This window comes from Dromaius novaehollandiae, chromosome 2 (genome assembly GCF_036370855.1).
Source record: "Dromaius novaehollandiae isolate bDroNov1 chromosome 2, bDroNov1.hap1, whole genome shotgun sequence".
NCBI classification, from domain to species: domain Eukaryota; kingdom Metazoa; phylum Chordata; class Aves; order Casuariiformes; family Dromaiidae; genus Dromaius; species Dromaius novaehollandiae.
In genome coordinates, this window is record NC_088099.1 from 54,251,028 (window position 1) to 54,266,344 (window position 15,317).

Here is a 15,317-nt window from a genome sequence, read left to right on the forward strand (position 1 = left end):
TTTTTGTTCTCTTGCTGTAACAGCCCTTTTTCTGAGTCACTGTACGAAAAAGAGACTGGGAAGTGTTGAATACTGTCGATTAAACACTTCAAAGCCAACTTCGACTAACTTTTATGCATGCTTCAGAGTAGACTAATGTACAATAATATCCAGGAAACTCAGCCAGTAATTCATGAGAGTCCAAAATGTTGTTTTTAGGATGAGTCATAGCAGCATAAATGATAGGATTGGAGAAGATCCTTTAGGTCATCCAGTTCAAAGCCTGTGTATCTTCCCCTTCACTAATCCCCACTAGGATTTAATCTACCCTATCTTCACAAACCTCTCCTGTACTTGACTCAGCCACCTCCCCAGCCTCCCTGGTTAGTTTCTTCCATTGCCTAATTGCTTAACCCGAACATTTTTAAACCTCACACCATAATGCTTAATGTGAACAATTTATGACTACAGAAAACAATCTTTTCTCCTCCCTTCTGCCTTTGTGCTCAGATATCTTTCCTCCCTTTAAATGTTCTTTTTTTTCTCTCTAGCTGCATGAATAATAGTTCCAGGAAGGATTTTTTTTCTTCCATCTGTCTTCTGATACTTCTGTCTCTATAACTGGTTTTCTTTGAACTTTCTCTGAGTTTTTAATCTTTGAGAGACTCAAAAATACATTTTGATCTAAGAATGAACTTTCTGTGACTGCAAAAATACCTATGCATTAAGCCATGCTTTTCGAAAGGCAAATTCATATAACTGAGCTATTCCATTTTTTTGTTTATAGATATTGCTTTGAGGAAAGTGCTAATGTTGTCTGATTGGCAAATATGAAAAACAACTTGAAGAACATTGGTTAAGTGGATGAAGGTGGAATCCATCTGTGGCAATGTGTTTTAACCTCAGATGCATGCAATCTCATGTTAGTAATGAGGACATTAATTTAATCCATCACATATTTTAACTCTATGGTGAAAACTTGTCTGCAAAAACTCTTTGGTTTGCTCCCTGCACAGGGGTTAAAATTTGCTTTGAAGCAGTTTCCTAATTTATAACTGTGCTGATTTATAGACATAGAAGCCTTCTAATATACATCTATCTAAGATAGCTATTTGCTGAGCATATGCTCAGACCAGTATTATTTTGAGAAGATTTTTTGATGGTGTACAGAATGAAACATTTTTAAAAACTTCATAGTGAGGGATATAAAGTTGGAAGAAAGGAAAGAAGGTGGGTTTTTTTGGTTTTTTTTTTTTCTGAAATGGGGTAGAGGAGCTTTGATCTACTGAATTTTAATTTTATACCATGGATTTCCTAGGATTTGCCTAAGCTTGCCAGAACATACTGACAATAAACCTCCCTGATGTTAATCATCTGACCTACCATGATATGTAATGTGCCAGTTTGATCCATGTGAAATTTATGTTGTTCTCCTAGATGACTAATAAGTACTGCGTGGTGAAAAATACAGGGTAGTGGTGGGAAGGCTCGTTATTACAAGGCACATTTTCATACTGCCTCTCATTTCAGTTACACAATAAAAATATACTCAATCTATACTTCATCTGTCAGCTCACCTCTCCCACAATTTGCTCATGCGGTAGTTCTTTGATTTGTACTGAAGTATTCCAGGTTCTCTCTAGTTATGTATAGTACTGCTGGGCAAAGCTGTGTGAAATTGAAATAATTCCTGCTATATTACTTCAGTTCTGCCAGCCCATAATTGCAGTTAACACATTAGGTTGAACTGATCCACTGCATTTCATAAACTTGAAAGTAACCATGAACACTGTGCATTTTGGCATGGGCATTTGTAGAAAGAGACATGAAGATTATTGGTAAGAAAGCAGTGTCATGGAAATAACTATTTTTGAAGGCAGAATCTTTGGCAATATTTTCTATCTCCAATAATTATTTTTGCTTTTTAATTTTATAATTACAATTTTAATTTTTAACATGTTATACCTTCAGCCTACTAAAAGAAAAGATGCATTTGGATATTATGGCCTTTTCCTGAAGTTCTTTTTCCCCTGTTTTTTGTCAAAACCTCCGCTTCCTTTATTTCTTGCCATTATGCTTCTAAGATGTCCTTTAAGCAATCCTCAAATGTAGTTGTATTGATAATGAGCGGATTGTGCAGTGGCAGTGTCTTGAAGTCTTTAAGTGAGCATCTCAGTAGGTGATGCTAATGGACAGGTTAGTGCCTCTTGGTTTCCCTGGTAAATCTGCGGCTACTCTCTTAAGTACAGAATATCAACAGTGAGTATTTCCACCTTTTTGCTGTTTCTTCTCTGAACTATTTGCGTGTTCAGCTTTTGTAAAAGTGTGCAGAAGCCAATTTCCAAACTCTTGGAAATCTTTTCCCTAATTTTGGTGGGAAAGTAAGCCATTTTCCACTATCTTTTTATATTGTAGTACACAGAGCTGTAGACAGTTTTCCAGATGTAATTGTAACAAGGCCACGTAGTCAGGAACAGCATTAACTCCGGGCTCTGCAGTGGCTGCTGTAGTTCTAAGCTGTATTGAGATACATGGCCTATTTCACTGAAAATGCATGTCTTCTACAGCTTTTCCCGCTGTAGTAGTTTTTGTGGAACTTTCTTTAACAAGCATGTGCTTAAGATTGCTATTTCCATGTACTTCAAGTTGTATCTTCTTTTATCTTTCCTCAGATTTGTTAATCTCTTAGGCCCTACTGCAGTATTTCTTCATCCTCTTCAGGATATGTAGCTCATGTGGGTTTCTTATAATCCACACATTTCATTAACGTGCTGCCTGCCTCCTTCTTCTAGATCATTAATGAAGGCATTAAACAGATGGGACCTAGTGCTGATCCCTTTCGCATCCCAGCATGTGCTATGTGATAAGAGTTTTGAACAAAAGAACTATCATGCTGGCGCTGGCCTTTTTAAACCCAAGTCAGCTTTTAACATGTTTTTTTTAATTATCCTTTTAAAAAAAAAAGAAAGTAGAAACTTCAGTGAGGGGAACCTCTCAGCCTACTGGGGGCCTTGAGATTCCAGCTCTTGCTGAAATCTTACTGCCTTAGTCTTTTGGACCTTAATGATTTTATCCTTGATCTCCTGCTGTCTGTTAGCCTCTCTGATGCTTTGCTTCAGTCTCAGGGCTTGAGGTAAAATGTGTTGAACCTATTACCATCAGCCATGAAAACCATTCATGCACATCCTGAAATGCCCAAGCACCAAAGGACATTGATAGTGGGGGGGGGAGAGGAAAACAAGAAGCAGAAATCTAGATGTGTGGAATTGCATGAATCTAAATGTAGGCATCCTATTTTAAAATGATGTAGATACTTGGTGCTAAATTCTATGTGAACACAGGCAATCAGGCCTACAGACAATGCACTGGCCTGGTTTAGAAGACCTGAATACTAAAATCTCATTCAACTGCTGACCTGCTGGATCATTTCACTTCCCTGGGTGTGTAGGGATTTCAGCCTCCTTCAGAGATGGCTCATCAGAAAAAAAAAATTACATGAAAGTGGTGTGTTGTTTTTATTATTATTCATATGTCATTTGGAGATAGTACCAATTTATTTTGGATTGCTTTGCATTCATTAGGAAAGGATTAAATCAAATCATTTTCAACCAATAATAATAGTAGACATGTAAGAAACTGTGCTGGGTTAAATAATCACTTTAATTAATCCATGCAAGTGTGTGCGTAGGCAAACTAATGTGATTATCTACTGTTCTTTTTTTTGCATAGCCACTCCAAGCAATCTTTTTAGGAGTTCCTACCCACTTTTCTGATTTTGTTAGGTTCATTATTGCAAAGGTTAATTTGAGATCCAATGTGGAATCATCTCTTGCTGTACTGCTCTTTGAAAATAAGAAATTAATAATTTCCTACTTTAAGGAGAAGTCTTTTTTGATACAGGGGGTTTGCTATTTTCTCCTCCCCCAAAGCAACCCTAATATAAAAAGCAATCCTTCTTAAAAAACATACAGGGCCTAAGTTTCTATTGTTTTGCAGTTTGTATTGCCAGTTCTACCTGGGAAAAAATGCAGGCAAAATGCAACTAGATTAAAGTGACTGCATCTCAAATCATTTGCCCAGTTGTTCTCTGCCTTTTTTTTCTGATGTAAAAATAGTCCATTATTTTTTAGTTTAAAGACTGTTATCATCCATCATATGCATAAATAAGTTAATATAAAGTTGCCTTTATTGCTTTAATTCTTACAGTTCCTAAACTTGTGAGTGCTTGAATTTGCAAGTTACGCATTTTTATTGTAGTGGTTTTGCATGTAATAAATTGTTTCCTCTAGCTGCAACCAAGGCTTTTACAAACTCTGATAGGATCAACAATATAGTGTATGCAGTTGCTAAGTATACTGAATTTTTAAGTATCTTCTTTATCCTGTATAGGTTTGTCTGAGGATGCAGCAGAGGAAGCAGAAAAGCCATGAAATCTGAAGATGGCCCTCAGGAGGAATTTCATCTGATGTCAAATGCATTTATAATGCAGCACTACCAAACTACCAATTTTACTCTGTACTGGTTGCAGCCTCCAGAAGGAGAGGACTGTGTAAAATGTTCCCTTCAGATCAAATTAGTTGGGTTTCCCTGCCAACTACTAGCATCATCTCTGTGACCAAAATTTAAGCGCTTACCAACTGTTGTAGGCATGTTGTGTTATGTTTTGTGATATATCAGCCCTTTCTAAGGATTCTGTTGATTGATCAAAGACTGTTTACTCACGGTTAAAAACAACATTTGTTTCAGGGTTTATCTGTTTTTTAAGATATTCTGAACCATACCTCCCTTTGAGATTACATTAACATTTGTTTTATCACAGTTTTGACAAAACTATCTCCCTTCCTCCTGTACTAACATTCACAATTTCAGACAGCTGAATTAACTACCAGAAAAAAAGCTGCTAATCCATCAACTTTTTTTTCTCTCTCTCGTTCCTTATACAGACTCATGCTCTCAAGAGATACAGAGTAAAATATGGTTACTGGACATAAAGGGCATACCCTTTTGCCATTAACTATGTCACTATGAATGTGAATAAAGTTTACGCTCTAAGTACCCTGAGCGCAGCAACACATGGATCTTTTTATGGTTACCTGTGATTTCTGTTTTTCTTGTGAATCAGTCTGTTCTAGTTATGGGTTAGATTTCCAGAAGTGGTTAGCAGTGCCTAAATCTTTTTGAATCTAGCTGGGAGAGTGCTTAGAGGGTCTAGTTTTTAGAAAGTGCTGAGCACTCACGTTCTGCAAGTCAGGCCCTGCAAGGTGTTGGAAATGCAACACTCAGCAACTCCAAAACTGAGGCAACAAAAACACATTTGAGAACCTTGGCCTAGGGTTTGGAAGTGTCTGAATGGACAGACAGGAGCTCACATCTGAATTACTAAGCTGAGTATGATGTCAGTACGAAATATTTGGAACTGAAAAGAACTGAGACCTGTGTAAAGTGTAAAGATAAGGAGTTGCACAAGTTCTCCCTTCACTGTTGCTGGTTCATAGAAAATTATATGCTGCAATCTTGGATGGCAGATACAGAATGCATTACTGGTCTCAACTTAGTTCCTGGTGGATGCAATTGCATGAGCCATCTCCACATCCCATATTCCTGTTTGTTTCCTTGACAGAGATTCACCAAGCTATTGTTCTAGCCATAGAAGAAGTCCCTTCAGCTCACTTTTGCACTGTTTTAGCAGGGATTGTGATGGTTGCTGTAGTCTACACTAGACTTGTTCTGTGAATAAAAACGAGACATTATTTTTCAGGATATCTAAGCCAGCAATTTTCATCACCTCCATATCTACTCTCAACCTCTTTGAATCCAATCCCAAAACAAAACCAGTTTCTCCAGTTTCCACCAATTGTGCATCTGCTGCTTAACCCTGTTGTCCTGCTTTGGCTCAGTAAACATGATGTAACCATGTTTCTTGGAGCCTTTTTCAACATGTTAGCTATTAAGTGGAGCCAAGAGGCTGGGTAACTGGGTAAGGCTACTGATACCCCTAGAACTGAAGTGACCAGTGACGCCCATAAAAATGACTCTGGCCCACAAGAGACCCCAGAGATCTGCAAGTTGTGGGGCCAGAAATCTTGCTGCTTTCCCAGGAAGACAAAAATCCTACCCCCTGCTTATTGTGGAGTGATTCTGCTGGCTGAATTTTCTTCACTTGGATCTGTCCCCTGTGGTTTTTATCAGGAGGGCAGTATCCAACCCATTGTAAAGGTACCCTACTGCGCTGTGAAAAGTACACAATAAAATAATCTCCTGTAGTCTCTGTACACACCTCAGTGACCAAAGAAAATCCATGGAGAACTAATCAATTACTGTAGCTATTAGGCTTAAACTTTAACTATAGATCTCAAATCTTTTGTCCTCTTGTCAGTGGCTACTCGCTATTCTGGAAAAATCAGCTGCAGTTACAACTGGAAACCCATACCGTATAAGTGCCATTATGCTGTAGAATCCTGAGCCAAAGAATCCTATGCTATATACGTACGATAGTAGCTGGAAAAGACACTGCGATTAGACTTCTGTGATTTATATTGTTCTGTTGTAATTATCATTACCAAGTGTGATCCAAATGATCAGAGCTGCCTGGCTCCATTGGGAGTTTAGGGTAAACAATGTCTAGGGACTCAGGTCAATTATACTATGTACTCGTATTTCTTTAAGTTATTTTCTGTCATTTTAAAATGTAAGGCTCAGAGGCACTCTTATTTGTCTTATGTTCTCCATGCTTTGTAAAATGAGGTCTCGTGGGAATATTCTTATAGAAAGGGGAAAACATACTGGTTATAAAGAAAGAAAAGAAGAGGTAGGACTGTCTATAGTAGTAATGTATGACCTCTTTGTATATTGTGCTAAATTGTGAAATGCGATAGTATCATCAGGATTTAAATGAGAAATACTGTAGCAATGAGTGAAAATTACTTGGTTTTCCGCTAATACCAAATAGTCAGGCTAAATCAGGAGAAGTCAGTCGTTGAAATGTAGTCATTTACATGGCAGGCTGAGATGAAATATTGTAAAGTAATTCTTAGCAGTTCTCATATGTAGTTTGAATTTTAAAAAAAATTGGCTGGCAAAAAATAAGGCCAGTTACATGAAGTTTTGAAGTTAGAGAGCCGATCAACTGAAAAATGGAAGGAAACATCGCTAGTTTGGGGGACCAAATGTTCAGTTCTCATCAACAATGTTTTTGAACAGGCCAGGAAAGACATTGCTGACCAATCAAACTATTATAGACAGGATTTTAGAGTAATACCTGGTCAATTGTTCTGTTAATTATAATATCACACTGTTTTCAAATGAAATCAGGTCATTAATATAAATGTTATATCTAGAAACCTAGTGATTTATTCTGCAAAAAGAATACGCATGTGAAAACTCTTACTTTCTTTTCAGTATGCTTAAATATGCAGCTTGTCTGCTCATTGAACTATTTGAAGAGAATTTTTTATTTTTAGGTGGCTCATAGGCAAAAATGAAGTTTAAATGAACATTTTATTAAAATCAGTTTTGGATATTATATATATATAAAGAGAATATCATGACATTTTGAAAACCACACTGAGAGTCATGGCAACTTTTTTATTGTATATGTGCTATAGCACTTTGGAATGCATTTTCTAAGTCATAACCTAAAATATATACATCTTATTTCTATTAAATGGGTAAATATTTTGTAAAGTTTTATTTTCTGAATATTATTGCCCAAGGGCTTTTTCTTTGATTTTGTTTTTATGCTGTTGAATTTTAGAAAAACAGATTAAAGCAATTACTGCTTTGATGACCAAAATCTGAAGGCTTGGGCTCTGATGATCTTTTGGGCTTTGAATGCAATGCTGAGTTCAAACCAGTGCTGTGGTTTCCAGCTCCAGATTGATTCTTTTGTCCAGCTATTATTAAAGCATGACCCAGAAAAACAATAATTCTTTACTTTCAAGGAGCAGTTTTTCACTGTATAATGTCTTGTCTTTCTCTTCTTCAGCATGTATTATGCAAAGAGTGTTAGAAATAAGTTTGAATATTGTTATATCACTTATAAAATTCTTGTATTGCTTATAAAGAGTAATTTACTGCCATAAACTGAAGTTTTCTGAGCAGAGATTGTAATTTCTGTGTGAAGTCCTTTCAGCTTAAACAAATACGTAGGCTATGCATCATATTGAATAAATATCTTCCCTGTTTATCAGAATATCCTGTTTAGAAACACTGTATGCAAAAAACTGTGCTTCAAAGACATTGCAAAATATATGACGTACTCCTGGAACCAAGCTTCTATATTGCTTCTTTGCTAGAAACTAACCTTGAGTTTTCCACAGCCATGTTTGTAATCACCTCTTGACAACATACTTTTTCGTTTATTCGCTCCACGGTTGCTCCAATATTTTTGTGGTATTTTCATATACAGTTTGCAGGCGACTTTGTCCCTTTGCAGCTCCATGGTTGTTTAAGGTTGGCAAGTATGTTTCCCATTTGTTTGTGAGCCATGATCCACTTGAGGTGAGTGAATGGCCTCAGGTCCTGTTGAACAAAGGTAAAGGCTGAGACACTCAGTTTTCCACAGGACTGGCCTTTGAATTAGCAAAAGTGACCCAAAGTAGAAATGTTTGTTAACCTATTGTTTTTGTGAAAATTTGTTCTAATAATCCAGTAAACCAAGTTCACACCAAACCTGATATTCATATAAAGACTGAAAAACGTTGTTTGGTTTAGAGTCTGCAACTGCTCTCTACTTATCCATCTTCTGTATTGTAAATCCTTATAATGGTGAATAATATCAGGAATGATTTCTGTCCTCCTCCTTCTCCTTTATATACCATCTGCTTGCTGTATCAAACATAGGATTAAATCTAATGATAGAAGATAATAATTCTGAGGGGACAGGCTTTATCAATGAGCCCATATTTCTTAGCTGTGACCAGCAGATCACAGCCCAGATACCTAGCAGTTTTATTAGCATTAAATGTATAGCAAGTGATTTAATTAGTTGTGGGATGGAAGCATGACCCACTTAATTGGTTTGACCTGGTGCCCTCTGTCAACATGTCCTGGTTGCTGTATCTTTACATCTGCTGTGACTGGGAGTACAAAGAACAGCAACAGGCAAACACATTTAAATAAATATATTTGTTATTTTAAAATACTATGGTATTTCCTAAGAGTTTCATGTTGTGGAAAGCAGGAAAGGGAGTAAAAAAACCATACTTTCATATGCAGTCATTGTGGGTTGATGTTTCTTTTATATTCACTTTTGTGTGCTTAGATGTACTGTGCATGATATATGGATATATGAGGCATCAATGCTTGCAGACATGGTGTATTGAAGATTTTGCTATCCAACCTCATCCTTAAAATGAAGGGATCGAACAAATTTCTGCTTTCATAGCAGAAATCATGGCAAAAGTTACCTAGAGCTCCATATCCTCAAGCTACAGGACATAAACTGATGTTAGCTCTAATGGTAGTATTTTCCATTTGATACAGCATAAGCATATTGTATTTTTCACTTGTTTGCTAGCACCACTTTAACACTATGTTCTCATCATGAAAATCTTTCTTTTGGAAACTATTTTTGGCAAAAGCAGTTAAGACTCCAGAGGAAAATGGTAACAGTGTTGGAGAAGATATTTTGATTCATCTTTATGAGCGGACTAGAGACTCAGGGTGTTCCATAAGAGGGAATCATCGCTGCAGATTGTTGCTCACCCACAACCAGCCAGCTCCAGCTGGGTGCAGACTGACAGCGTATTCAGCTGCAGAAGCAAGGTACAAGTTCTGTTCTGTGTAAGCTGTTGCTTGATCAACAGTCTTGAAGGGAGGACAGTAATACTGAGTCATTACTGTAAGCTGAGGCCCAAGTCTACCTTCATTGAGTTTAACTGAGTATTTTGCCATTGATTTTGATGGGAGCAGCATCCTTACTCTTTTACCGGAGGGCACATGTCATGCTAAGATGACATATAAGCACCATTTACTCCTAGCTGGATGATATAATAAATTATGAGGATCACTCCAAAAGGCATTATTCTGAAATACAATATCCATGAGAGTTAGCTTGTCAGTATTAATTAAATAGCTACTGCATTCCACCCCAGAAGTGGTTGCTTCTCTGTAGAAAGCAACATTGCATGTTAAATAGGCCCTTTCAAAATAAATAAAATCCCAAAGCATTTTATACATGTTAAGTCACCCACTTTTGAGATGAAGTCACTTTCAGGATAATGTATAGCAGCTCTTCAACAACCAAAGCACCACTATTAAATAATTTAGGAAACGAAGCAATGAACATTATGCTCCCCTTCTGCTCCCCAGTGGAAAAAATATGGGAAGGAAGTATTTCCAGGAGGAAGTTCTTCTAAGAAGAATGCACTTAGCTAACCTGGAATTTGATCAACAGAAAGCTTGGCTCTCTATCTTTTTAAAGATTGCCATGATTTCTGTAAACTGATGTTGTGGTTATTATTGCTATTTCCTCAATTTCATGTACTATGCAAAAATTGGCACCTCTGATCTTTTTAACATTATACTGAGACATTTTGTCATGCTTAATGAATATAGCATAGATGACATTCTTAAGAAAACCCTTAGGATTCATCACCAAGGTTTCTGAACCAGGTACAACTTGGACCAGACCTCTTTATTTTACTAAACCTGATGAGACTGTATCCCAAAGTCTACAGTGTGTTTGGGAAGCATGTTTTTTATTAATTAGATTGATTTTGTTATTTTATTCATTTTAAATGACAGTCCAATTCCACAACATCTTTTATGTGTTAGAAAATATATTAAGAAGTTGGTCTATCACAGATGATAATCCAATTCATTAAGAGGCAAGCATTCAATAATTAATAGTTACTTAAAGTGCCCACAGTGTATTTTAATCATGGTTGGATGCAATTACAAGAGACATAGAGGGGATTATTGTACTTTTTCTTCCCTTGATGATACAATGAAGTGGAAGCAGTTGGGATCCATACATATTGAAGAACAGACAAGTTGCTACATATATTATATAACAGGAACTGCTTTTTCCAGCTGTCTGACTTTCGTCTCTTCCTTCTGCTTGAACAGTGACTGTAACTAGGAACTGTTGAGAACATGGCTTTCTTAACGTGGTGTGATTGCCTCTGATCCAGGAAAAACAGAGTTTGCCTTGGCAGCATATTTGACTGCCATGTTCCAGCATTAGCTAGCTATTTCATGGTGGCATGACACGTATCTTTCGTGATGCAAGTGGACAGCTGCTTTGTGGAATTGAGGGTGCAAGTCCCAAAAGCTGTCGTAGCCGAAGAGGAGCCTGAAGTACACGACTTGTGACGGGAATGTTTTGCCCATTGCTCTGGGCAACTGTATTTCAACTGTAAGGACTTGTCCCTTACATCTGTGACAGAAAGGCCTGGGAGGAGAGGAAAAAGAGAGCCACAGAGCTTTGAAGTGCACTAAACTATCTGATACCCAGCAGGAGTGCGTCCTAATGCTCCCTTGGCGCTGCTGCGAAGAGATGTGTTCTCCCCTGGAGAAGAGGAACGTTGTCCTATCTGGGTAAGACTGTCCCCCCAGGTTTATTACATTCAGGTGTTTGGTGGTCAGGCACTAGGAGTGGATGTAGTGATACCAAACAACGTGATATCAGTAAGAGAGGACTGAAAATGAATGCATTTGGGTGGCCAAACAATCACAGAAGAATATGCATAAATATGACTGGCCTTTAAATAGCTACTGATCTATCATTGTTCCAGTTGTACCTATCTAGTCTTAACACCACTGTGAATCAAGAGATTTACAGTCATAGGAAAGCAAGATCCAAATAAAGTTGGATTATGCTTCCTTACTGCAGGCTAACAGAATTGGAGAAAGTAAAAGGTCTTCATCTATGCAATTATTACAAGTGAGGTTAACAAAAACAAGGTGAAAGAGAGTTGCAGATGCATAGATTACTGTAGATTGTGGCTGGTACACATCTGCATGAAGAATTGATTTTATTTTTTCTATTTTTGTCTTGTCTTTTTTTTTTAACAAACTCCTTCCACGTTCAGCATTCATTGGCTCATCTCGTAGGACAGGAGTCCTTCCTTTGCTTCCCGTCCTTATTCTCGTCATCCAGATTTTTATAGTCACTTTTGCAATCATGTAATTCATTTCTTTTCCTTTTTTCTTTCTTTTTTGAACTAGATACCGTCAACCATAAAATGATGATTTCACTCAGCAACCAGTTTATAGATGTGTTTTAAAATCCTGAAAGAGAGAAGGACAACTTGCAGCAAAATGAGGAGAGTGTTTTGGTTAAACCTTTAAAATACAATGTAGCTATTCTTCTCTGGGATGAATAACATTGCTTTCAGCATCAGAAAAATACTGAATGGAAAACCCAATGTACTCTAAAGAAGTTGAAGCCTTTTTTTTTAAAGGGCTACTGCCCAAGTATGTCATCCAACAGAGGAAAGTTGGTAGCTGTATTGTTTTTTGTAAGACAGCTACCCAGACGGTGATGTGATACCTTTTATTGGGCTCACCAAAGTTAAAATTAGAACTGAGCAAATAAATCCCAGTGAGTAACAGAGTTAGCGCATTTAACCTTTCTTGCTTCTCATTAAGATCAACATTTTCCAAGCTGGCCACTGATTTTTGGTTTCCAGTTTACAGCATGTCTAGAGAGGACCTGAGCGCTATGCCTAGTGAGTTTTCTACCTTTAACTTGATAATTTTGATCACACAAAACCTAAGAGGCACAAAATAGAGTGTGGTCCTACTTTTTCAGGATTCTCTCATTGACCAGTAAAACAGTTTCAACAAATACTTTTCAGCACCTCTGTCACTGTAGATACCCAATATACAAACCTGAACCCTGAGGGTTTAGGTTCTTAGGTCTCCAATCAGTGAGCCTGTCTGTCGCTTTGTGGCTAAGCTAGAAAGTGAGTTCTGGCTTTTACCTGTATATTTATTTGCATTGTTATAATAGAGCTGGAGGAAGTTTTGTGTGTAATATTTATGAAAAACTGTTACTTTTTGTAGAGCGGATTGTTATCAAATCGTTTCCACACTGACTTCTGGTTGAAACTCCTTCCTCCGTGGCTCTCTGGTTATTGTCCTTACTACTGTAATTTTTTAGGTGCTCCTGCAGGCACCAAGTTTAAAGATGAATTGCTCCTGCTCTGTCCCACCGTGACTCCAGTCGATAGCGATGTCTCATTCCAAACCAGCAGCGCGCTGCTGAAAGTGGAGTGAGTGGTGCAGCAGAGGTAAATAAGTCAAACTGCCTGCAAATAGCAAAGTTGTGTAACTCGTACTGATTCAGCACCCAGTAGGTGTGGCAGAGTGGTTTCCAAAGTGGTAAACTTACTCACCAGAGTGGCCAGAGGGGATTTTTTTTTTTCCCCAAGAAAAAACAGCCAGAGGGTGTAAGTGAAAGCAGCACCCTTCTCCTTCTTAATTTCTTACAGCTGCTTTGTAGTTATTTGGGGTCAGACTGTTGTTAGTCATGTAGCTTTTGTGGTGAGAAGATCATGGGTCTGATCCTCAGTGGGGATAAGCTGTAACGGGGGGCGGTGAGGTGCTGACAGCATGCCTGGGCACTCCTGACGCCAGGCACCAGCCCTTTTCCCCTTCTGCCCCTCTGTGCCCCCAAACAGGGCAGAGAGGAAGCAGGAGAAGTGGAGAATGATCTGAGTTTTATTTGTAAAGGATAAATCTCTTATTCCAGCACAGGACTCCAACAGAGGCCACATCTTGCAGTCAGACTGTGCCAGAATCCCTTAAGACCAAGGCAGGGCTCTCCGTGGATTCCCCCGGCTCCGTGCCTCTGGCTCACGTCAGAGGTATTATCTGGCCTTTCTTTGTGTTTTCCACCCTTTGCAAACTATAGCACTAGGCAGTGCTTAGAAAATACTCATAAACAGATGTAGTCGTTTTTAATCACAGCAAATTGTCTCTCCCTTCAGGCTCCAACATCTCTCTTCATCTTCACTATGTGCCCATGAGGATATCTTTGTGTTAATATATCACACATTGTTTCAGTTGGGTTTGGCTCAGCTGCTGTCCTGCCTTCCCTACAGCCTGTATTATCAAAAATGACTGGTGATTTTGATTGCCCTCCTTTTTTAGATATCCCAATTAAACTCAAGGGCTGAAGCTCAGTCTGGGAAACCAGAAATTGAGACTCCAAATTTTGAGAATTTGGTTGTGGATGAATGGAGTTATTGTTTGGGTGCTCTCATGTTCATACCTTTGCAATGCATGTATATCCTACTGGATTCTGCTAACTGTGGAAAAAAAATACTTTGCATTGCACCATTTTAGTTTTCTAAGAGAATAATATGTAGCTTTATATAGAGCCATCTTTCCTTGTGTGTTTCTTCTAGTTAGCATCATGTAAATTCAAACTGTCTTTTCTTATCCTTTTCTGCACTTGGGCTAGCAGCCGAAAGCCTGCAAAAGTATGTGCATTCTGCAGAAACAGCTTTACAAACCACAGAGACTATTTTAAAATAAATGGCCATTTTTTGAAATCATATCATTACAGGGCAGAGGGTTGATTATTGTCCTCTGAATGTTTCATAGCAGCAAAAATTCCTGCATTTTGGGAATTGTACTGTCTATTCATCCAACTGGAATGGATCCAAAAGCAAGGCATGGAGCTGTTGCTAGCACTAGCGACTCACTGGATGTTACTTTCTGTAGTAGATGGTTTGTATTGTCATTTTGCAGAATGTTCAGAAGTGGATTAATCATCATTTACAGTGTGGGAATGGTTGTTTTTTTAAGTAGAGATGCATAGAAATGATATTTATAAAGTCCAATTACTTCCATTACTTCTGGCACGATAGAACTGAAAGCAGTTCCACTGTGGGAGTGCAAAACCCTCAGTTTGGTGATTTATTGTTTGATATCTCTCTCTTGTAATATGAAAGTTTATGAAGAGCAACATGTGCCCCCAGACAAGTCTATTTAGGAAAGTAACTGTGAACATCAAGAAATACCATCCTGAATGATCTGTTAGGTAAAGATTTGTGTCTCCATCCTGCAGGCGCTCTGCTCTGCGAGTGGCCCCCTTCCATGTGACACTAGTGGGTAGCGGAAGGACATGGCTGGCCCCGCGCTGCAGCATCGGCTGGCTTGGTGTAGTCTGTAAGTACCAGGACAGTGTTGCGCCTTTTACCCAAAGGAGTCCTGTTTTACTTGTTGGGTTTCTTTCTGTTCAGCTTTCATGAAACCACTGTCTTCTAAGCAAAGTCTAGAAGCCGCCAAACTTTGACAGCCACTTAGCAGTGTTTATGGCTCAGTTGGTCATGCTGTATTTTGCATCTTTTTTAAAGCAGAGTCATTTAGGTCTGGTGCCAGGT

The 15,317-nt window shown here is 38.2% G+C and overlaps 2 protein-coding genes across 6 annotated transcripts in view; both read left to right on the plus strand.

Moving 5' to 3' along the window:
* Positions 1 to 8,249, plus strand: part of BBS9 (Bardet-Biedl syndrome 9) — a 319,236-nt gene extending 310,987 nt beyond the window's left edge. For all 5 annotated transcript variants that reach the window (XR_010387693.1, XM_026100770.2, XM_064506543.1 and 2 more), the window contains one exon: positions 4,369 to 8,249. Coding sequence is in view for 4 of the 5 variants with exons in the window: in XM_026100770.2 (XP_025956555.2) it covers positions 4,369 to 4,409 (41 nt within the window). In the remaining variant the exon portion in view is untranslated. The remainder of the gene's footprint in view (positions 1 to 4,368) is intronic.
* A 5,451-nt stretch (positions 8,250 to 13,700) lies between these two features.
* The window catches only part of BMPER (BMP binding endothelial regulator), a 166,202-nt gene continuing 164,585 nt past the window's right edge, over positions 13,701 to 15,317 (plus strand). Inside the window, exons 1-2 of the mRNA XM_026100779.2 lie at positions 13,701 to 13,793; positions 15,002 to 15,102. The gene's annotated coding sequence lies outside the window, so the exon portion shown is untranslated. The remainder of the gene's footprint in view (positions 13,794 to 15,001; positions 15,103 to 15,317) is intronic.